Source organism: Salmo trutta, chromosome 30 (assembly GCF_901001165.1).
Source record: "Salmo trutta chromosome 30, fSalTru1.1, whole genome shotgun sequence".
Lineage (NCBI taxonomy): Eukaryota > Metazoa > Chordata > Actinopteri > Salmoniformes > Salmonidae > Salmo > Salmo trutta.
The window spans coordinates 15,553,902-15,578,446 of record NC_042986.1 but is presented as its reverse complement, the minus strand read 5'-3'; the positions used below and the strand labels follow the sequence as shown (position 1 = coordinate 15,578,446).

The following is a 24,545-nucleotide window of genomic DNA, read 5'->3' as shown; positions in this document are numbered from 1 at the left end:
CTTGTCTGTTCCACAAACAACTCAGGCCACTCACTTGTCACCCATGTTGTCATCCCATGACCACAGATTGTTGTTTTTGGATAGCACCAACAGACGGCAGAAAATACCTCATTCAAATATGCATTGTTCAACTTTAATGCATAAAAATATAATTCCTATTTTAAACTGTTAATTTTAACTTTCAATTAGAGGGGAACCCCTGTAGCTTATAACTGGTAGCAACGTTGTTTTTGGACAATCACAAACAATTATTAAAACGATGTAGTGTTCAGTCCCAGCCACATACACAAGTCTGTATAATGCTAAAATAAAAATTATCTTGTTAATAAGCGCCTATATAAATATTTACAAGTGCGTGCACGACTTTGTGAGAGAGAACAGGTTAAAAAAAACGGGATCCCGCACGCTGTATAGACATGACTGCTGTCTAGTGCTACGGTCCAAGATATCTGGAATCCATGGGACTTGCTACCCCGTTGAGGTGAAAATGTAAAATGTTAGGTAAATGTTACGGTTGGGGATAGGTAAGGGTTATGGTTAAAGTAAGGGTAAAGGTAGGAGTTAAGGGTTAGAGGTTAAGGGCGTTACAAGGATTCGGGATTGCTCCTGCCAGTGTTTAGTGCCACGAGCCAAACAACTTGACAGAGATGGTGTGCTAAGTTTGTCCCCGCTGGCTTCCCATCAAACTACCAGACTGACTGCTTTGTTTAATTGATCAACTAAAAAGATAGTTGTATTAGGTCGAGACTCCTGGAATAGGTTTTGCGAGACGTATAGGAGACTATGGCGAACGCGAAAGGATAACTGCGGATAAAGTGTCTGCAAAATAAGGAACTTCGACGGAATCTCAAAGTTTATACTTCACTCATGTTTATTGTTGAATGCGCTTTTTGTGTGCGCGAACAAACGATATTCAGGACTGTGTGCTGCGGATACAGGTAGGTTACAGCTTTAGGTTTTGTTTGTTGGTTTTAGTTTGTTTCAGTTGGGGATGTTTTTAGCGATTGATTGATGAGCTTGGCCGACACGCATTAAACCATTGATATTTTTATTCATTTGACAAAGTGCACATTGTCTGTGTCGCCATTATCATAATAAAAATGTCATTACAATTTTGTACATTGCATTTTGGAATGGAATTAGGTTCATCTCGTAGCGATCCCGCTGTAGAAAGCCTTTGCATTTAGGTGCGCGTTTCTCGACCTTTTCACAATTGTTCAGTAGAGTGTAAGTATTACATGGTGGTTACATTTGTAACAGTGTTAAACGTTACAACATTGTCTCGAGTTTAGACTTTATCTTCCAACCATAACAGCTAATATGTCAGTCAACAACCTTGATAATAGTTTTTGAATGTTTAACATAAACATAGGAGTGATGTAATGTGTGCTTCTTCAAACTGAATACCTACTGTACAGTCTTCTGTCCAAAGAAACACCTGTAAGCCAAATAGCACATTTAGATTTGAGGACTATGCTTGACGTGCCTGCTGTGAAATGTGTTGTCTCTTGTAAGAGTTACCACTGCAGATCAGTGAACATGACTTTTTTTATGGTACTGGACTCACTTAACTTTATGATATACCCATCATTCCCCAGGGTCTTGCTGTACTGATACTGCTGTGGACAATGAGGCTGTGACTGACCTCCTGCAGCCATGACAGAGCTGGAGATTGATCAGACCCACCTGCCACGGGTCCAGGAAGGTAAGTAGAGAACTAGATTCACTGGCCAGGTCAACAGGTGTGTGCGTGGAAATAAAGGTATAACACTTCATTTGAAAGGCCAGGCTACATAAGCCCTGACCGTACCACCTCGCCCTCACTTAAAATAATGTGCGAATGTGTGTGACTTTGGATTACTGTGAAACTAAAAAAAGACAGACCCTCATTACATAGAACTCCTGAGGGATTTCATGGAGGGAGGTGGGTGCTAGTTAGCTACCCAGAAGCCTGTAAATGTGTTTCAGCAAAGGGTTACGTGTTGCTGCCTTGTGCTTCTATCTGTCCTTCACCAGTAAGGGATAAGAGGTGCTCGTGATGTCTTAGCAAGACAGGCAGGCAGGATTGTACACTGTCAAAGCCAAGGCTGCTTTGGAGCGAGTGGCCTGTACACTGAAGATAAGAGCCTGGAATGTGATGGCCATTCCAGAAAGCCCCCCCCCCCCCCCCCCCTTACTGCAGTTGAGGGTGGAGGATGGCCCCACTGGCTAGGTGCACATTAGATCTCTCTTTCTCTGTATTGTTAAGCAAACTTTGCTTTTTTAACTTGCTACTTTTTTGTTGGCACCTAATGCAGTACCGGTACAAACGTACTGTTTTACACCGATGGGTTTGTGTTTTCTTACACTGTAATGACAGTAGTAGGTCATAGCTGGGGTGGTGTAACTTTTTCTTTGGCATTTCTGCATAAAAGCTAACTAATGAGCAGGACAGCAATAGATGTTGAGATAATAATTGCTCTTTCTGTACTTGTTTCCCTTGACAATGGGCACAGTGTGTAAGAGAGCGTTTTCATGCTTTATTAAGCAGAGAACAGTGGACAAACAAAGCCCACTAGACTCTATTGGACCACTACACTACTTGCTAAAACAATAGCAGCACTCAAAGATGTCTGATCACTTTAAACTTTACCATCACAATACATTTTTACCAAAATGATTTGTCAGAATGCATTCATTGTTTTAGTTTGGTTTACTCAAAAGGGTTAAGTTATTTATCTAATTTCATACTGCTAGTTTGTATTTTGCCTCAATTTCCTGAAGTGCTGTTCCCACCGTCCCAATTGTCCTTCCCAATTCTAGAAGCTCAGCCAAGTCAACTTGCTTTGTTTTCACTCCCCCCTTATCTGTTTCTGTTTTTTCTTCTCTGCTTTCCTGATATAGTCTGCCTAATCGGAGGAATGTAGCTCCCTAAGGACGGCCCCCACCCCCCTCTGACCCCCATCCCACTTACTTGGTTTCCACTATATAGCACAGCCAAAGTCAAAATTAGCTATATCGTAAAAATTCATGAAAACAAACTCGTGCTTTTTGGTTTTAATTTAAGGTATACTGTTAGCAGTGTGGTTAGGTTTAAAATCACATTTTAAGGAGAGAAGTTGTAGAAATGGGCGGGGGGGGTTATGATTTTGTGGCTGTGGCAACTAGTGACGACCCAGTTACTCTCTCTCCCAGTCCACACAGCTCTTCCTCTCTGCTCTGTGACAGCTCTATCCCACACTGATATTTACCGTATAGTGTCTGAGCACACAAGAGCTGATGGTCCCAACTCTAGTTAAAACATTCAAACTTCTAGAGAGGGACGAAAGGCAGTGGCGCAGTGGTCTAAGGCACTGCATCGTCACTACAGTCCCTGTTTCGAATCCAGGCTGTATTACATCCGGCCGTGACTGGGAGTCCCATAGGGCAGCGCACAATTGGCCCAGCGTTGTCCGGGTTTGGCCTGGGTAGGCCATCATTGTAAATAAGAATTTGTTCGTAACTGACTTGCCTAGTTAAATAAAGGTAAAACATTTTTTTATAAGTAAATTAAAAGAGCAGGGTCTGGTTGCATAAAACAGCAAGTTAGTTTCCTCATTTTTTTCCCCCTTAAAGTTTCCTTGACTTAAAGTCAGTTGCACAAAACATTTTAAAGGTGAATTTTCCCCTTAAATGAAGTGAAACAGTTAAGGGTGCCCATGAGGTCCCTTAAGTGCTTCATTAAGTATGGATATCAATGTAAACAATGTTTGTGGAGCTGAATATTGTTTTCTTCTGCCCTGTTTTCAAAAGGAAAACGTATACCAGCAAGCTAGCTGCTTAGCTAAACAATGGAAGGTGCACAATCCATGGCTACAAAGCTAGCTGGCTAGCTACTGTAGCTACCTACTCTGTAAGTTAGCGTGACATGCTAGAAAGTAAAAGAAACAAGTTGAGGAAAAAAGTTACTAAAAGAAACGTGTTATCTTCTGAATCTATTTGTTTCTCCTGTCTTGAATGTAGAAGTTATATTTTGCGATCTCCCCAAAAAAATACATTCTCATTGACGAGACATTCATTCAGTGAATTAGGTCATCTCCATGGTAACAGACTCTTTCTGCCATACATGCCTTTAAACTACTGTAAAACCCCTTCAATTATGCAATTACCTAAAGACATGTTTAAGGGGCTCTATGCAACATCCTTAAGAGAAACACTTAAGATGTTTTATGGAACCGTGCCCAGGAAGGGAACAGTGGTGAAGGAAGGAGTGTCCTAAAATAGAACCCCTTTTCACTTTCTCCCACTCTCCCTCCTCCACTTTAGTCAACCAGCCACATTACATCCACAGGCCAAGTGGCTGGGGAGATAAAAGCCAAGTGTGTTTCACCAGTGGCTTCCTCTCACTTTAGGTTGGTTGGACAGATTTGGACTCTACTCATTGTTTTAACACCAGTCATTTTCCTAGTGCATGATTGACATCCCCGGTGGGGGAAGATTCACGATAAGGGAGGTTGTTTTTATCCAGAGGTCGTAAAGGTCATGGCTGCCTGCTTCTGACTCTGCACTTCATTTTACTTCCTCTTCCTCTGGAGAGGCTGTAACGGCAGACTGGACAACAGCTACTGTCTGGAACCCTCATCAACCTGTTTCTCTCTTCAAACGTTGGGTCTATCAGAAACCCTGGATGTTCTCCCTCATCTTGACAATTTGATACTCTTGTCACCCCTACCCACCAATTTGTCCTTCAAGTGCCACTACCAATTCCACCTGATCTCTTACTCCCTATCCTCTTACATAACATGCTTTGTAAGTCAATGCCTTTGTAAAGAAGCTTAAGATCCCCTGCCCTGTAAGATCATGTAAACAACATATTTATGCTGAATCTATCCTCCTCGCTCTGTTTTTGTTGTCAGCACAGACTACTCCCTCCCAGCCCTGTCATGCAGTGTGTCCCTCCCCATCCACACCCCTGGATGTGGAACTTGAGCATAGTTTAAGTGTTGAATGAGTTCCAGAAAACAAGTTGTTTAACACACCTACCCACAAAGCCCGTCAGTCACTTCCACCTCCTCTAGGGCCTGAGTGAGCTGAGCTGTCACTGCCTTCTGTTTCTGTTTAGCATGATGATTTTGGTTTAAAATAATGCATTTCAAGATGGATGCACTTTTTCCTCGTGTGTCCCATCAATATAATTTCTCTGAGTGAGTTGAGGCCTGGAAAAAGACTTCAATTCCTGAGCTGTCCTGATTCCAAGCCAGATTAGGACCTAATCCTACTCCTTCCATGGCACAATGGGCAGACTGGACACAAGGGTAGTTGGTCGATCCAGTTAGTGGTAAAGTCTCTTTAGCCATATGGCAGGTGTAAGTGTGTTGCCTGTCTGGGTGTGGGTTAATGCTGGGCTTAAACTCTGAATGCTGACCAGACTGAGACTGGCATTCCTCCACAGTGATCGTGAAACTTAATGCATCTCGGCTTAGTGGTCAGAGAGTGGTCACCTTTGACCTACAGTGTTGTTGAGCACTTTTGCATGCGGCCGGTATTCAATCTGATTATGCTTTGTCGGCAATGCACGTTTTAAAGGCAATATTCACGGCAAATGCTGCAGATGTCAGTGCAATCGGAAATGACCTTTTTAAATAAAGCGGGATCTAATTGAGTCCCGGCCTAAATTGACCAACTAGAAACGTCAGTGTTTATTGTGGAGCATGGTTGGTTTGAACCCCTGTATGAAAGGCCCAGGGTCGTGGGCACGTCCTCCCTTCCCTGTTTACAGAACAAGAAGAAAGGGAGACGAACTCGGGCTGCTTGTGTAAACCCAAAATGTAACATGGCATTGTTAGAGCAGGGTGTAATGCAGGTAACTACAGGGCAACATTTCCCTGCTACTACAGCTCATCAGAGAAACGGTGGCTTCAGTCTCAACCTATTTAGAAAGGAGAGGTTTAGACAAGCTAGAGGGATACATGGAGACAGGGGTGTTGATCATTGACTGTTAACATGGGACTCTCCCAGTCTGATGAGAATGGGTCTTTTAATTGGAATTTCACAATCTGCTCAGAAAGATATGACTCCTTTTCATGACATTGGTAGTGTAGGCTATTTGGTGATGTGTGTGTTTGAAAAAAGGACTGTAAAAGCTCTGATAGACTGTGTTGGGTCAGAACTGAGGAACAGGAGAATGTGACTGGCTATGGGGTGGAGTCTGTCAAGCATGTAGTGTTTATTTTCCCAGAGTGACTTTACCATGTCAGCCCCAGAGTGAGTGTTTTTTACACATATAAATAAATACACACTGCAGGCAGAGATGTTTAAACCCTCCTTGGGCTACTGTAAACACCTTAGAATAGGAAACAACCTACCCACTGCTCTCTTAAAACTAGCTATTTAAACAAGCTCAAAGGAGGGGAGCAATACAGTGGTCATTTTTCTACCTAAAGTTTCAAATGTTGTTCCACTAAAACCATTAACAGCAACCAGCCTCCTCACTAAAGTTCTCCTCTGCAAATCTGGTATCTCTTTCTCTGTTCCTCTAACTTTCTGGTTGCTTATGGACTGTGGGGAATGGTTCATGATCTGGTTGTAATCTGATCTGGGGCATTACTATGTTCAGCAGGTGGCTGGTATATCTGTCACTGGGATGGGGGAGCTGTGGCTGTGTAACACGGCCGGGCCATAATGCAGCAGTTTGATTGAATTGGGGGGTCTTTAAATGCTGCTGTGGGGGCCCCAACAGGCACCTCCAGGGGCCAGGCACAAGGCACTAAAGATAGATCTGTACACACTGGCCTCTCCTCAGGAAGGACTCAGACATGCTGTTTAGGGCTGACCCCATTTAGCCGACTGGTTGATTGTTTGGTCGATAGGCTGTTCGAGCAGTTGCAAAGAAAAAGGGAGGGGAAGGGAAAAGGGGATATCTAGTCAGTTGTACAACCTGAATGTATTCAACTGAAATGTGTCTCCTGCATTTAACCCAACCTCTGAATCAGAGAGGTGTGGGGGGCTGCCTTAATCAACATCCATGTCTTCGGCGCCCAGGGAACAGTGGGTTAACTGCCTTGCTCAGGGGCAGAACGACAGATTTGTTTTTTTACTTGGCACACCAGTTGTACATTTTACCATCTACAATGTTTGTTTGGTTACTGTCATTTCCTGTAACGCATTCAATTTATTATTGTTAGTCTTTTACAATTCTCATTGTCAGAGTGGACACATTGTTTACAGAGCGCACAACCTAGGCTACACTTGTGAGAAACAAGTTTTGGGTCATTCCATTTACGAGTTGTCAATTTATTTGTTGTTTTGCTGTTTATTTATTGGAGCCTAGTGGTTAGAGCGTTGGACTAGTAACCGAAAGGTTGCAAGATCGAATCCCCGAGCTGACTAGATGAAAATCTGTCGTTCTGCCCCTGAACAAGGCGGTTAACCCACACTTAACTGACTTACCTAGTAAAATACATTTGGTGTTTTATTAGGATCCCCATTTAGCTGTTGCAAAAGCAGCAGCTACTCTTCCTGGGGTCCACTAGAGTTGTCTTTATGTGGTAGACAGTCTGTAAAAAGTTATTTTACAGTTTTATATACTGAACAAAAATATAAATGCAACAATTTCTATTATTTTTACTGAGTTACAGTTCATATAAGGAAATCAGTCAATAAAAATTTAGTTAGGCCCTAATCTATGGATTTCACATGCCTGGGCAGGGGCACACAGCTGTGGGTGTCTCGGAGGGCATAGGCCTACTCACTGGGGAGCAAGGCCCAGCCAATCGGAATGAGTCTTTCCCAACAAAAGGGCTTTATTACAGACAGATACTCCTCGGTTTCATCAGCTCTTCGGGTGGCTGGTCTCAGGCGATCCCGCAGGTGAAGAAGCCGGATGTGGAGGTTCTGGGCTGGTGTGGTTACACGTTGTCAACGGTTGAGAGCCTGGTTGGACGTACTGCTAACTTCTCTAAAACAACGTTGGAGGAGGCTTATGGTAGAGAAATTAAAATGAAATTCTCTGGTGGACTTTCTTGTGGTCATTATGCCAATTTCATGCTTCCTTTAAAACTTGAGACATCTGGCATTGTGTTGTCTGACAAAACCTTACATTTGTATTGTTCCCAACGCAAGGTGCACCTGTGGAATGATCTTTTATTTCACCTCATGAAACATGGGACCAACACTTTACATGTTGTGTTTTTTATATTTTTATTCAGTATGAATACACTTTACATTTCTTAGAATTTAAAATATCTCTTGTATATATTTTTGTTTCTTCACTATGTATTCCAATATGCTTTTTGGGTGCTTGTGTAAAAGAGTGTACACTGCCATGAGGCAAACCTTTTTAGTCTGTGGCCAGTGTGGCTGTAGGGAGGAGTGATGGTAGAGACACAGAGGCCCAGTCCCTGCACACAACCACGTCTGCTCTGGTGCACAGTTACACTGCAGCTGCTGGCACAATTCCAGACTGGGTGTTCCTCTGAGACTCACTGGGCAGTCCTCCAGCTCCAGCCTTGAAACTCATTGACTCTGGTCATCACACTACAATAATAGACATACCCAAACACACAGGGAGGGCTTGTTTGTGTAGCCTGTTTAGATGTAGTGTATGTAATGACTTGTACCCTTTTTTCTGTTGGCCTCTTAGTACAAAATGTGATTGGGACAGGCAGTGTGATGTCATGCCATGGGTGACTATTGATGTGGCCTGGGGGAGTGCTGTGCCAAAAACACAACTGCCCACTACATTGTCTCCTTCCAGCGCAATTCAGCACCAGTCAGATCTTTTGTTACTGTACCACAGTGGCAGTTGCAACTTCAGTATCTTTCAGTATTGGATCTACTGTACATTGAAACATAGCATAGAAGTATTTGACGTCACTTGTCTTTCTCTCATTAAGAACTAGTATTCCCCCTCCCAAAGCTATGGCCACATTTTAGGACATGGAAATAAAGACATTTCATCCTTTTTGTAAAAATAAATGCTAATGTTTTTTTTGTGATTTGAAATGTTAATGTTTTTTGACTAACTGCCATTTTTTTTTTCTCCCTTCAGTGTGCCATGTTTTTGCTGTCCTAGAGGATGGAGCGTTGGCACACAACCTACAGGAACAGGAAAGTAAGTACCACCATTTCAATCCCAGTCATCGGAGTCCGTTACAGTAGTACTTGGTCCACTCTGTGTTTGTTACCCTGTGTTTCCCTCTGTGCCAGTTGAGCAGTACTACACTACCAACATGCAGAAGAACCAGCTGGTGCAGAATGATATCCGCATTGCCAAGAGGCTGCAGAATGAGGAGAGAGCTCAACACACAGCCCTCCTGAGCCAGGCATCTAGACAACTGTAAGGGCACTGTGTTGATTTAAATAAATATTACTTACACACACGATCTCCACCTCATGCTCTCGATGTACACACACACGTTTGTTTTACTAACCTTGTGGGGACCAAAACATTTATTCCCATTCAAAATCGTGTTTTCCCTAACTCCTAAATCTATCCCCGAACCTTAATTCTAACTCTAACCCCTAGGCTATTTTAGTTTTTTCCCTTGTGGAGGCTGGTGAAATGTCCCCACTTGTCTGAATTTTCCTTGTTTTACCATCCTTGTGAAGACTTCTGGTCCCCGCAAGGATTGTAAAACGAAACACACACACACACACACACACACACACACTCTACCTGATACTCTCCATATTACATCTGTGTGTTTATTGTACTTACCTGTCTGTCATTATCTCAAACAGTCTAGTCCACCGGTATTCCAACTTTTCAGCGAGGACCCCATTTTTTTCCCCCCAGCAGAATTTCTGGGGACCCTATGTTTTCGCGACCCCACTCCAAATCTAATGATACAACCATAAAATATAAACATTTCTGATTTTACATCAACAAATAACCTTAAATTCATTACATTTTAATCTCTTATCAAAATAAACATTTTTCAAAAAATTGTATTTTTCTGATGCATCTTTCTCAACAACCCCAAAAAGAATTGGGACCCTCTGCAGGTCGACCCCGACTGTGAATACCACTGATCTAGACGGTCTCCATAAACACTTCCTACATCATTTAAAATCTGTGTACTCTGGCATAGTGAATATATGGCTTGCAGCATGTTGTACATACTATACTGTATATGAAACACAGGGTGGTCTGATCTCTCCGTAGTAATCCTAGGCCTCTCCCCTGTCCCTTCTGTGTACACAGTCAGGAGGAGGACTCTGAGTACGCCAGGATGATCCAGGAGGAGATCTTGAGATGCGCTGATGAGGAGGCTCAGAGAAGGGAGCAGGAGGATGAGGTAAACTGCAGATTCCTTCTAATTTGATTTGAGGAGAGACTGGCGGTTCATAGTGGTTCTCTACAATACTGATTGTGTACTCACTGCTCAGTAATCCAAGTGGATTTCCACTAGCTTCCTGTCGATCATGGAACATTCTAACTTTAGTTCTGTGGGGTCCAAATGGCTTGATATATAATGTGGCTCTGTAATGAATAAGGTCCCAGTGGAGCTGAATGCTGCTTTGGGCCCCTGGTTTACCCACTTAGATTTGAGCAGGGTCAAAGGCCACCAGAGAGACAACTTGTGCACTTTTAGCGTGAATAACAAGTTGAGCAGTTTCCTGGTAATTCACTCCAGATTATGCTCCATCCCTTTTACTGTCTCACTGAAGGATAGTATTATGACAAACAGGCTAGATGGATGCAGAGGCTTTATCTGTACAACTTTGTAAAATATCTTGTCTAAAATGGGTGCATTGCCTTCAAAGTATTCACACCCCTTTACTTTTTCCACATTTTGTTGTTACAAAGTTGGATTAAAATGTATTTGTCATTTTTTTTGTCAACGATCTACACAATACTTAAAGTATGCCAAACTGTCAAAGTGAAAGAAATTCTAACATTTGTAAAAAAATGTATAAAAAAACACTATCTTGATTAGATACGTATTCAACCCCCTGAATCACCGTTGGCAGTGATTACAGCTGAGTGTATTTCTGGGTAAGTCTCGAAGAGCTAGTGCTGAGTGATTTGACCAAATGTTCGTTTTTTGGGAGGTTATTAAACAACTAATTGACCGACATTGGAATTCAAGTAATTGAACCATTTTGTAAATTTTTTGGTGAGCCCAGCACACCGTTTCTCTAGAGAGAAATCAAATCATTCACGAGAGAAAAGTCCAGAACTATATGGGAAACATGGCAGAAGGAAGTTGTAGTTTTCATTAAGCAAATATTCAACCTAGTTCAGCGCAGAAACATGGTAATTAATTCAATGACCATGATCCATTTCTGACTCGAACACAGATGGATACACTTTTACGCATGCTACGTTAGGTTAGATACACACAGACCGCATATGCTGCCGCATGAGAGAGGAATGTACACAATACGATGATGGAGACTTGATACCCGTATGATGTATTTTACATCATATGATGCCGCTTTTTGCGTCATATGATCCAAAAAGCATGATACGCGGATGATTCCTGTATTTTGAAAGTTTCATATCTTAAAAATGTTATTGCCTACAAGCGAAAGATTTTGGGAGCATGTCAACAATGGACTAATCAAATGTATTTATAAAGCCCTTTTTACATCAGCAGTGGGTGGAATTGTCCTTTAACGATTACAAGCATACCCATAACATGATGCAGTCACCACTATGGTTGAAACTATGGAGAGTGGTACTCTGTTATGTGTTGTATTAGATTTTGTCACAGTGTTATTTACCACTGTAAATCATAGGTATTAGTGGTTTGGGCTGGATTATCCCTTTTAGATGAAGTTTAGATGCCTCAGTCTCTCATAAAGGATCCTTGTTCAGAGTGAGTGAAGTCAGAGCAGACCGTGGGTGTGACCATCATTCTAGGGGTAGGGTGGAAATCTTTTAGTAGCTTGGCCCAGGAACAGTAGTGGTCTTTCATGTTGTCAGTCCTGTTTGTGTATATATATTCCAGTTCCAAGGTTATTGCAAGTCCCCAAAAGACAGCAATTTGTTAATTTAATTAATTCTTTAAAGACTTGATGTCTAAAGGTCAATGTCTTTGCTCATCTGTAGAATCACTTGACTAAGCTTAGTCTTTACTCCATGGATTTAATAGTGCTAAATCACTTTCAGAAGCATCAGTGTTAGCTAATTATAACGATGAGCAAACACACTCCAAGCTAATTCACCTTTATGGAAGATTGGCTGATGTAGTGTGTTGATTAAATATTAGCGTCCCTGCTGACTGTGTTTAATTGCACAGCAGAACAGAAGGCACCAGGCGGTGCAGTCAGTCTAAATGCCAGATCCCCATGGCACTTCCTGAGCTAACCTGCCATGTCAAGCTGCTAATTGTCTGCTGAGGCTGGCAACGCTGAGCTGGTGAAGTGCTCTGTGATTCAAGCTAGAGAAACGTTGCTTGTGCTCGTATGGTTTTTCTTAACACTTCACTTGTGTCATTAGAGATGTTGAACTGAGAACCCTCTTAACCTGCAGCGTTTGATGTACAAGTGGTGTCGAGAGGTTATACTGACAGGGATTGTTGTCCTTTTTTGCAGACATTAAAAAAAAAAGTCGCTCAAAAAACGCAAACTTTTTTTTGTCGTTGCCTATGGTGTAGTTTAGACCTTATTTTACATAATTGGAGGAGTCTGTGTTGTGCCTGCCATCGGTGGAGACACAACATGCTCTTGGATACAGATGTCATTTCATTCATAGAAGTAGAATGGATTTATCCCTTCAGACCATTGCCAATGAAATGGTCCACCATTTGAAATGTACATTTTAACTATTAATTACTACCCACCGTTGAATGTCAACTTAAACGGTCCTGTCTATTCTATTATCGACATTTCTATGATTTCAAAAGGTTTCCTATGGAGGATTGACAGTATAACCATCTTTGTGGTACCATTTCAAAGTTGGCATTTCAATTTTATTCCCATTTTAGTACGGTTATCAGCCAAAACATGACGCCCACCCTGACACAAGACACAAGTATTTTGTGTCTCAATCAATGGCTGGCACAACACACAAACCTCTGATGTGGGGTCCAAGCTACATCTGCGAATATGGAGAAACGCTTTTAGATAATTGACGTGTAAGGTTAAATGTAATTTTTATTTTAATTCTAAAGAAATTATAAAATAGATTGACAACCCTGTTTGTAAGCTTTTAAATAATATCAACCTCAACCATTTCTATTTCCCAGTGATGAAGACATGGATGTCTCATGGTATGGTGGGGTATGCAGAATAGGTCAACTTTGACCACCTTTATCTCTTGCATGTTCTGACATTCAGATCCAAAAAGTCCCTTACTGAGCACTTCTACGATGGGCAAATCAAAAGGGGTGCGGTCATAAAGTCATTCAATTCAAATGCTAAACTGACTAAGATGCACCTCTAACAACACACACAACCTCACATAATTCTGCCCAAAATCAATTTCTCTCAACCAGTGGCATATGGGCTTTTTAGGTGAGCGGTGATGCCGCCCTGTGATAAGCAATGCCCACTTTGTCAAAGGCAGGGGCGCAAAATATCTAGCTTGTCCATTCCCAGCGCGCCAGGGTGCTGTTGGAGAGATGCATCGCTGCAGTTCTCCACCAACATTCTGTCCAAAAAAATCGAACACAAATCATGTAGCAGATATAGCATATGGTAGAAAGAGTGTGGCCTTATCTATATAATGTAATGAGACAGACACGTTTTACCTCATGCTGGTTTCTCCGATCAAATAGCCTAACCTAAATGGCACCCAATAAAAAAACGAAACAATATGCATACATGTTAACATATCCTAAAAACAGGACAGGTCAAAGTAAAATGTACAATATGGAATTGATTATTCGGCTACTCACAATTGCTGCCCAGGAGTTTCACCAGGTGGGCTAAATTGTCATGATCAGTGGTTTTAAGTTTGTCTAATTTTTTTTTAACTAGCTGATCATAGTGAAAAGGGAAATATTTATACATTCCCCGGTGTAAACACATTGAGGCTCAGGGTAGATGATATTCAGAGCTTAAATAGCCAGATTGATTAGTCACAGGAATAAGGACTAATAAAGCCAATGCAACAGCATGTTTTACAAACAGTGGACCTAACACATGGATGGGCATTCATACATTTCCATTGCAGTCTGACAAGGTAGGCTACACCACCCAGTAAGCATGGACCAATGCTGACGTCATTTTTTGGTCCTGTCCGGACTAGCAATTTTATTTTTACATTTTTTTTTGCGCAATCCAGACCGGCCTTGATTTTTCCACGTCCACGGACGTTGGTTTTTGGTCCGGTCTGGACCAGCCTTGATTTGGCCCAAACATAGACGTCTATGTTTTGTTCTGATTTGGTGCGGCCCGGACTGGCTTTGAGTCCAACGTCCAAGGACATAGATTTTAGGTCCGGTCCGGACCAAATCTGAACCAATCATAATAGACGTCTGTGTTTGGTTCAGATTTTGTCTGGTCTGGACCAGCCTTGATTTGATCCAAACATAGACGTCTATAAATGACGTCTCTTCAACTTTCATTCAGAACTGAAAATGTACATGATTTCAATGTCCAGAAAATATGAACATTTAACATCCGGATAATACGTCTTTTCATTCAGAACCTATGCATTTCCATTATGTATTTTTATACAGGGCTTCTTCAATACAATGGATAGATGTCTGTCTTACAAGAGGGCTCTGGGGATAGAAGGCATAGCCCAGGTCTCTGGAGGTCTATTAGAGCTGCTCTTGTACAGGGTGGCTCTGGCATGCCCAGTTGACAAGGTGTTGGGTGAAAGTGAAGCAGTCCTCTTAGCACTTTTTCCAGACCAGAGCCCAGTCTTTCCAGACCAGAGCCCTGCCAGGCAGGCAGAGGGAGATGAAAGGTCTGCTGGTCTGGTCTGCCTGGTCTATTATTTTCCATTGAGTCAGCCCCCAGGCCTTCCTGAAATAACCAGCCTCGCCAGGCCACCAGGAGCCTGGTCCTAGATCTATTTGTGTCGTCTTGCCACATTGACCATAAGAGTTGGTAAAACGGCACAAACTGAACTGGGACCATGCTCACCCAGAGCTGGTTTTGTGCTGAGCAGCCACTGTGGACCTGCCAGATCTCACTCATAATGGAGACAAGTGACCTACTGTGGCTCTGCATTCAACACTTCCTCTGTCGACAAATGCCTTTCTAATGCAGGCCACCCAGACTCTGTCTATACAATGACAGCGACTAGCCCTCAGTGTTTATCATGTTGCAGGTTTCCACCCATGATAATAAATACTGTTTAGTTGTAGTGCTCTCATTTCTACAGAACAAAGCAAAGATACATGTGTGTTGTGTTCTATGGAGTTCATGTTTTGTCATTTACTGTTTGTTTGCGTTAACCCCCTGAACCACCAGACTGAGTGATGGACCATTGTGATCCTTGATGGGAACTTAGATTAAGAACAATGCCAAGAAGTATACTGTGTGTCATAATCGTACACTTGTAGCCATGTTGTTCTGTTGATGCTCTCTTGATGCTCACATCACTCTCACCATTCATTCTTTGCAGATTTCTTTGAAGATTCTGTTCTTAACTGCTAGTGCTTGCTTTACCATCTTGAGTAATTGCTTTGGTCTTTGTACGGTGATTGTGGGCAATATTATACTGACACCTTGTGGTGCTAATCTGTACAGTACATATTAATGACCTTCATGGGCAGGAAACAGAGGGAAATCAGTGGAAAGGGTTTTTGAATGAAGGCTAGATGGGGGAAGCTAAATAGGAAGCACAGTCATTGATGCCAACTTTTGCCCACGCACTGGCAGAGGCCTAGTTAACCTCACCCATAATACTTGGCTGACATTTTTGACTCCGTATGGCAACTGAGCTCAACTGAGTGTGTGAAGAGTCTGTTCGGTTCTGAGTTGACCTCAAGTCAGTCTTATTTACTTTGATATTTGATACCTGCTGAAGACATTTGTTTCTATGATCTCAAAACTATTCATTTTCTTGACATGTGCTGACTGAATTTATTGTTACGGTTCTGGTCCCATGGATGAAACGATAGACACAGGCGCTTGGCTACACTCGCAATAACATCTGCTAACCATGTGTATGTGACCAATAACATTTGCTGACATTGTTTCCACAGGAAATGGCTAAACGCATCCAGGAAGAGGAGGAGTTGAGGGTCAGACAGAGGAGGAGTAGGCAGGAGAGCCTCAGTGATGGTACGGTCACACTTTGTTTATCTAGTTGTATAAGGGAAGCAACTGATACTGTCACTTTCCTAATATTGCTAACCATTCAAATAATGTCTTATCTAACGGTGTACTTAATGTGTAGAAGGCTCATGTGTTGACAAGGCTATTTGTTTGAGGGTTCCTTTTTATAATCTATTTTCTATGGCTTTTATTTCTGAAATCATGTCTAATGATTGATTGCTTTGGTTTGAATCATACTTTGGGTGGTGCCTGTTATTCTGATCTGTCCTGATAATTCTGTTACTTCTCAAGGATTTTTTTCCCCGCCATGATTGGGGTGGGTGCTGTTTTCTTTTATGATCACAAGGACAAAATATGAATACTGAGGAACTTGAAATATTAATAAACTAAATAAACCCCATTGTTTCTAATTTCAAACGCTGAAAGTGACCAACCATCAAGCCCTCCACACCTGGATCATTGTGACCGCGTTGTAGATCATAGATGCTGTGTGGTAAAATCTAACGCTTGCATGGGGAGGCTGGGCCCTAATCTAACCCTGCTTTGCTCTGCATGCTTGACTGCTGACCATGGCACTGTATGTGTTGTTTTGTCTGTCAAGCTTGTATTTGAATGTGCATTTATAGCTAAATAATCTATGATAATTTCATGACATACCTCTGTTGGGCCCAATGGGGTTAAGAAGTGGGGGGAAAAAAGAAATGCATTTAATTTAGCATGGCCCCTTGTATTTTGACATGCAGCCCAAGTCTGTCTTGCACCATTTACTGCACCTGCCTAATACTACATGTAAAACACAAACACCCACATTCACCTGCTTTTGTGTTTGCATGTTTGGCTTGACTTAAAGACAGTGCCAGCGTCCCTGCCTCACCCTCGCCTTGCCCACACCAGCCTGCTCTCAGCACCAGCCCCATACATGAAGAGCTGCACCATCAGCCTGCTACCAGCAGGTGGCAGTGTTCTATCTCTAACACACAGCCACAGTCAGACTCTACAGCTGTGCCTCTGTCTGAGCCCTACAGGACAGCAGGACAGAATAACAGAACGCTATCATCACATGATAGACGCGTGGATCCCCCTAGACTCATCAGAAACGACCTCCAATGCCCTCCACCTGACTATCTGAGTGATGAAGGCTCAGAGAACACAGACACTGTTTTCCCTGAACACCTCCCTCCATCCCGACCGTGTAGACTGGATACACGTCTCAACACTGCCCCTAGTGGTTACAGGACTCCTGTGCACCAGCCACAAGAGAGAAGCAGCGGGAGTCTCAGCCGTCACAACCGCTTCAGAGAGGACCACAGCAAGGTTTGGGAGAGGGGCAGAGGAGAGGGGGAAGAAAGGGGGAGTCTGCAGGACAGGAATCCCAGGGTAGAGCATGATGGGGGTTATGACAGGGACCCCAGGTCAGAGGATGGCAGAGAGCAGCACTACAGAGGAAGAACAAGTGACCCTGCCAGAGGGTTGCAGGATAGAGACCGAGATGAGGTCAGAAGGAGCTGGACGCACAGAGAGACCAGCGACAAGAAACAAGTCCGCTTCCAGGACGACACCAGCAGGCGCTGTCATAGTTACCATGGCGACAGCAGGCGGGCGGTAAATGTCTGGGAGCTGATTGCCCATGACTTAAGAGAGCGGGGTGTGGCCTTGAGGCAGAGCTTCAACGGGGGGTCACGGTCACAGGGAGCAAGGGGTAAGGGCAGAGACAGCCAGGTGCATGATGGGGGAAATACCATCGCCTGTAACAACTCTCAACCACAGAGGGCTTTTCAAATGGCCATCCGCAACAGGCCCAGTTACCATGGAGATGTCAGCCAAAGCTTCTGCAGCAGAGGGCCCTCCATCAGGGCCAGATCCAAACACACCCCCAGAGCAGGTAACACCCAGAGCTACAGGCTGCAGGTACCTAAGTGCTCTGAACAGGCAGACCTGCAGCTACTGTACTCTACTATACCCAAAGCTTCCCCAACAGCCTCTCTCTGTGTACATCTACTCTTCACATCCTTCAACAATCAAATCTGGGAAAATCAACTCTTGTTTTCCTTGTGTTTAAGGGCGGGGCCTTTTTGAATAAGGGTATTTTTTCAAAAGTCTATTTCCTCTGTAGTATTGTTGGTCATTCTGATGGTCTGGGAAATATCTTAACCTGGATTTCCTTTTATTTAGAGAACAGCTGCTCTTCTTCAACCCCTCTCCAGCCTTTATCTTCTTTGTCCTCTCATCTCTTGAAATGTTCTAACAGCATGTGCTGTATTGTTTCTTTCCTCTAATTACATGTCTGTCTTCATCTTCACAAGGTCCGTTATTTCATATACCTTTTATCATACCACAGCATCACTCCCATTTCTCTAAACCTTCCTGACCCCAAGTCTCTCCTCCCACAGGAGCCGCTCTGCAGCCGGAGAAGGGGGCGTGTCTGGACCTGGGGGAGCTGCAGCAGGTGCTGCTGGATGAGGAGCTGGCCAGGAGGCTGCAGGAGGAGGAGAAGCTGCTGAGGAGGGTAAGGGACAGGGAGGATACCACACCCACAGTGCCACCTGCTAGATGTACTTTCAGCTCATCCCTAATACTACTATGTTGCTGAGTGTTAACCACTCTTCTCTGGTGTTGTCATTGCAGAGCCCTCAAGCCCGTCCCTCCCACTATCAACGCGATTCCTTCCCAGCGGGAGACTTCAGAGTGGCACAAGTGGCTCAGGATGAGGTAAGATGTTGTTTTAGAGGTACAGCAGTAAATATAATGATTAGGCAGAGTTTCTTTAATGGGAGTCTCTCCTCTCAAGTCTGTATGACCTTTTAATCACCCAATCTCACTTCATCAGATAAATCATAGGCTTAGCAAAACCATCAGAAAATGCAGCCTTCAAAGCCTAGGGTGTGGTTATGACCCTTTGTGGTCACTGTGTCCTCTGTCAGGAAATCGCCCGCTTCATGCAGAAGCAGGAAATGAAGTCAAAGCGTCGTTCACGTGACCTTGATGGCCCGGGGTCACGGCGTGAACCGCATGACCTGGCTGACCCCTATGACAGGAGAACTGCCAGAGAGAGACAGGTAGCTGCTGCTGTTTTCTTTTTCTTTTTTTATTGCTTTTTGGTGCCATTTTCACGTGTGTGGTGAATTCATAAAACTTGTAATGCAGCAGTCTCATATTAAAAAGTATTTATTGTGCATTCATTTTGAAGACCTCTTTCACCATACAACCATTGATCCAAAATACAGTTGAAGTTTAAATACAGTTGAAGTTTACATACACTTAGGTTAGTCATTAAAACTAGTTTTTCAACCACTCCACAAATTTCCTGTTAACAAACTATAGTTTTGGCAAGTCGGTTAGGACATCTACTTTGTGCATGACACAAGTAATTTTTCCAACAATTGTTTACAAACAGATTATTTCACTTATAATTCACTGTATCACAATTCCAGTGGGTCAAAATACACTAAGTTGACTGAAAATTCCAGAAAATTATGTCACGGCTTTAGAAGCTTCTGATAGGCTAATTGACATCATTTGAGTTAATTGGAGGTGTACCTGTGGATGCATTTCAAGGCCTACCTTCAAACTGAGTGCCTCTTTGCTTGACATCATGGGAAAATGACAAGAAATCAGCCAAGACCTCAGAAAAAAGATTGTAGACCTCCAAGTCTGGTTCATCCCTGGGAGCAATTTCCAAACACCTGAAGAAGGTACCATGTTCATCTGTACAAACAATAGTATGCAAGTATAAACACCATGGGACCACGCAGCCATCATACCGCTCAGGAAGGAGACACGTTCTGTCTCCTAGAGATGAACGTACTTTGGTGCGAAAAGTGCAAATCAATCCCAGAACAGCAGCAAAAGACCTTGTGAAGATGCTGGAGGAAACATGTACAAAAGTATCTATATCCACAGTAAAACGAGTCCAATCTTGACATAACCTGAAAGGTCGCTCAGCAAGGAAGAAGCCACTGCTCCAAAACCAATTTAAAAAGATAAAAAAAATAAAAAAAATAAAAAAAAACGTGTGCGAGCAAGGAGCCCTACAAACCTGACTCAGTTACACCAGCTCTGTCAGGAGGAATGGGCCATAATTCACCCAACTTATTGTGGGAAGCTTGTGGAAGGCTACCTGAAACGTTTGACCCAAGTTAAACAATTTAAAGGCAATGCTACCAAATACTAATTGACTGTATGTAAACTTCTGACCCACTGGGAATGTGATGAAAGAAAATAAAAGCTGAAATCACACTCTCTACTATTATTCTGACATTTCACATTCTTAAAATATAGTGGTGATCCTAACTGACCTAAGAGGATTAAATGTCAGGAATTGTGAAACTGGCTAAGGTGTATGTAAACTTCCAACTTCAACTGTATAAGATTATAAGAACATTGATTTAATCATCACCAACATAATGATATCTTCTCAATGTAGTTATTTTAACAACCAGTTAATCCATTAGCAATAAATGCAAGATGCATGTTTGAAAACTGCCCCTTTGAATGTAATCTGCTACAGTACATTAGGCAATACACTTGCACTACCCATTAAAATTGACTGAACATCACGTTTCCATTTCTATCCCATGTTTGATCAAAGGTGTGTCATTGAAGACATCGTTCATAATCATGATGCAAAAAATACAAGTGGTGTTCTGAAATAAACACAACATACTGTTGGTGTACTGTAATCAAATTAAACGAATGACAAGTGAAAGAAACAATGTTTCAGGCACTAGTTTGCATCAAGCCTGTTCTGAGTATTCGGCCGGAGGTTGATTATAAAAACATGTTTTATAACATAAGGAAGTGTAATGTCATCGACTAAGCACGTTTTCACCCACCGGGCAGTGTGGGTGGACACCCTACTAATATTACAGTACTGCATTGGCCAATGCAATTTTAGTAAAGCATTTTGGACACATGTTTAGATGATGCATTTGTTACATACAGTGCCTTCGGAAAGTATTCAGACCCCTTGACTTCTACATTTTGTTACGTTAGCCTTATTATAAAATTGTAGGATTTATTTTATTTAATCAATCTACATAGCCCATAATAACAAAGCTAAAACAGTTTTTAGAAATGTTTATTAAATGTATTAAAACAAAACGTGCCTAATTTACATAAGTATTCAGACCCTTTGCTATGAGACTTGAAATTGAGCTCAGGTGCCTCCTGTTTCCATTAATCATCCTTGATGTTTCTACAACTTTTTTTTAGAGTCCACCTGTAGTAAATTCAATCGATTGGACATGATTTGGAAAGGCACACACCCGTCTATATAAGGTCTCACGGTTGACAGTGCATGTCAGTGCAAAAACCAAGCCATGAGGTCGAAGTAATTTTGCAGAGCTCTGAGACAGGATTCTGTCGAGGCACAGTTATGGGGAAGGGTACCAAAATATTCTGCTGCATTAAAGGTCCCCAAGAACACAGTGGCCTCCATCATTGATGTCGATTATGGCAGCCCCCACACCTCTCTTATTAAAAGGGGATGGGTTAAATGTGGAAGACACATTTCAGTTGAATGCATTTAGTTGTACAGCTGACTAGGTATCCTCCTTTCCTTTAAATGGAAGAAGTTTGGATCCACCAAGACTTCCTGGCCAAAGTGAGTCACTCTGACAGAGTTCCTCTGTTGAGATGGGAGAACCTTCTAGAAGAACAACCATCTCTGCAGCACTCCACCAATCAGGCAAAGTACAGAGATCCTTGGTGAAAACCTGCTCCAGAGCGGTTCACCTTCCAACAGGACAACAACCCTAAGCACACAGCCAAGACAACGCAGGTGTGGCTTCGGGACAAGTCTCTGAATGTCCTTGAGTGGCCCAGCCAGAGCACAGACTTGAACCTGATCAAACATCTCTGGAGAGACCTGAAAATAGCTATGCAGCGATGCTCCCCATTCAATCTGACAGAGCTTGAGAAGAATGGGAGAAACTCCCCAAATACAGGTGTGCCAAGGTTGTAGCGTCATACCCAAGAAGACTCAAGGCTGTAATCGCTGCCAAAGGTGCTTCAACAAAGTACTGAGTAAAGGGTCTGAATACTTATGTAAATGTGATTAAAAAAAAATGTATAGAATTAGCCATTCTAAACCCGTTTTTGCTTTGTCATTATGGGATGTAGGTTGAGGGGAACACATACGGCTGTAACCTAACAAAATGTGGAAAAGTCAAGGGGTCTGAATACTTCCAAGGCACTATATCTCTGATCTTCTCAGATTTTTTTCTAATTTATTGTGAAGAAAAATCATAATCTTCATCATAGTACATTGAAGTAGAGATAGATAGATATATATATCAAACATCCATTTTTATTATGTAGTTCTTAAAATGTATAGTAGACAAACCAGTTTAAAATCTATATGTTTACCAAACCGTTAATCTGACTGCTCTTAATTGATAATCACGTAAATCCTAGTGAAATGTATTTTTAACAAATGTGAAGCGGATCATATCAAAAGTAATGTGAGCAACTGTAGTTTACTGTCCTGTGTCTCAGATCCAGCGGGAGAGACTGGACTCAGAGGACCTTCCATCTCCTACTGAAGACTGCTCTCCAGACTATCAGGCCCCTAGACCCACAACCCAGTGAGTCACTCTGTGTATGTCACTCTGTGTATGTTAAACTGGGAAACCCCAGGCTGGAAGTGCCCTGCTTAGCACCTGACTGATTATCATTTGCTGAAGAAGTATGGGGCTTTTGAAAAAGTAATTGCTAGAGATTTTGATATCTGTTGAGTGGGCTGCAATCATGCCGTGGTAGATTTGGCTATGAAAGTAATTCTATATTTCAACCAACTACTCATATCTTTACAGACCACAACAGCCAATCAGAAACATTGCAGAGGAACTGGACCCAACTTTCAAGGCCAGTAGACAAGGCAAGGAGAGCATCAGAGCAGGACCGACAATCTCTGGTAGGAATAACAACACCGCGGATCATCTCATCAAAACCTATAGTTTATACTGTAGAGGTAATGAGCAGTTATAAAACAACCTGTTGTTCCTTATAGGCACATCCTCCTGCCAGTCTCATCACACTCCTCACTCCGGCTTACATGACTTTATGGAGGAGCCAACGTTCATCCCACCCACCAAGAGGCAAAGCGCCAAATCTGTACGCGCCAAATCCAAAGAGAAGAAGGAGAACTGTAAGCAGCAGTGATGTCAGTCTGAGACCATGGGCCCGGGGGTATAACCGCACACCCATTACTTTACCTGGCTGCAAGAGGATTTAAAGAAAATGATATTTAGTTATCCCAACTAGCACTTTAACCAGTTAAAAAAAAAAAAAAATGGATTTTGTTTTTGTTAAAAGGACTGGTCCAGATACTTTATTTTTATGTTTAAGTAGTGAGTGCACACATTTTTGTACTTTTTTCTTACTGGGTTCATATAATCCAATAATATTCAAAGGGAAGAATTATACACTGAACAAAAAATATAAACGCAACATGTAAAGTGTTGGTTTCATGAGCTGAAATAAAAGATCCCAGAAATGGTCCATACGCACAAAAAGCGTATTTCTCTCATTTTGTGCACATTTGTTTACAACCCCGTTTGTGAGCATTTTTATTATTTGTCAAAATAATCCATCCACCTGACAGGTGTGTCATCAAGAAGCTGATTAAACAGCATGGCGCTGAAGAGTGTTTCTGTGTGTAATAAAGCCCCTTTGTGGGGAAAACTCATTCTGATTGGCTGTGCCTGGCTCCTCTGTGGATGGCCCACCCATGGCTGCACCACTGCCCAGTCATGTGAAATCTATAGATTAGGACCTAATGAATTTATTTCAGTTGACTGATTTCCCTATATGAACTGTAATTCAGGAGAATATTTGAATTGTTGCATTTCTATTTTTGCTCAGTATAGTTGACCTGCCAATTCATATTTGCTTTCTGTGTTGATGAGAGAATGTTAATATCAATCAGTTTGTTTTGTTTGACTTTTTTGTTTTCTTATTTAGTATTAAGGGTAGATCTGAGAAACACTCCAATTCAAATGGCAACACATCTTAAACCTTATTTTAGAGATGCTATCCCCTCTTAATATCTGTCTGAGAAAGACCTGAGGGGATCTTTTGAGAACAGACTTATCATGTAATTCACATCTAAAGTGTCAAATTTCCCAATGACTGGGAAATAGAAATGTTAATCCAGTATTTCCCCAATAGGCAGTCTAGTCATACGTTTATGACCTGGAATCCCCTTGCTGTACTGTAGTCATCCTCTAACTCCACATCTGCGGTGTTTACAGTTAGGCCTGTTGGTGAACACTTAAGTTATGCTGAGCATGCTGCTGATATGAGGTAACTTCTCCCATGAACCTAAACTTGACATTGAGTAGGTATGTAAGTGCAACTACTAAACTGCATCCTTCTTCAATCTAGTTTTCCCACCAACTCTC

General features: G+C 42.3%; 1 protein-coding gene across 3 annotated transcripts; it reads left to right on the top strand.

Annotated features, from left to right (window-relative positions):
- Positions 1-391: 391 nt before the first annotated feature.
- On the top strand, positions 392-23,581 carry LOC115168097 (coiled-coil domain-containing protein 50). Of its 3 annotated transcripts, none has more exons than XM_029723006.1 (12): positions 392-481; positions 1,599-1,705; positions 9,008-9,070; positions 9,166-9,295; positions 10,163-10,256; positions 16,071-16,149; positions 18,534-18,649; positions 18,769-18,852; positions 19,065-19,199; positions 22,619-22,727; positions 22,956-23,056; positions 23,153-23,581. In XM_029723006.1, the coding sequence occupies exons 2-12, from the start codon at positions 1,657-1,659 to the stop codon at positions 23,375-23,377; spliced, it is 1,185 nt and encodes a 394-aa protein (XP_029578866.1). In that variant the 5' UTR covers positions 392-481; positions 1,599-1,656; the 3' UTR covers positions 23,378-23,581. The 3 variants fall into 3 exon arrangements, with proteins under 3 accessions (XP_029578866.1, XP_029578867.1, XP_029578865.1); XM_029723007.1 differs by lacking the exon at positions 392-481 and adding an exon at positions 488-938 and having other exon boundaries at positions 22,639-22,727; XM_029723005.1 differs by lacking the exon at positions 392-481 and adding an exon at positions 488-938.
- The last annotated feature ends 964 nt before the right edge of the window (positions 23,582-24,545 follow it).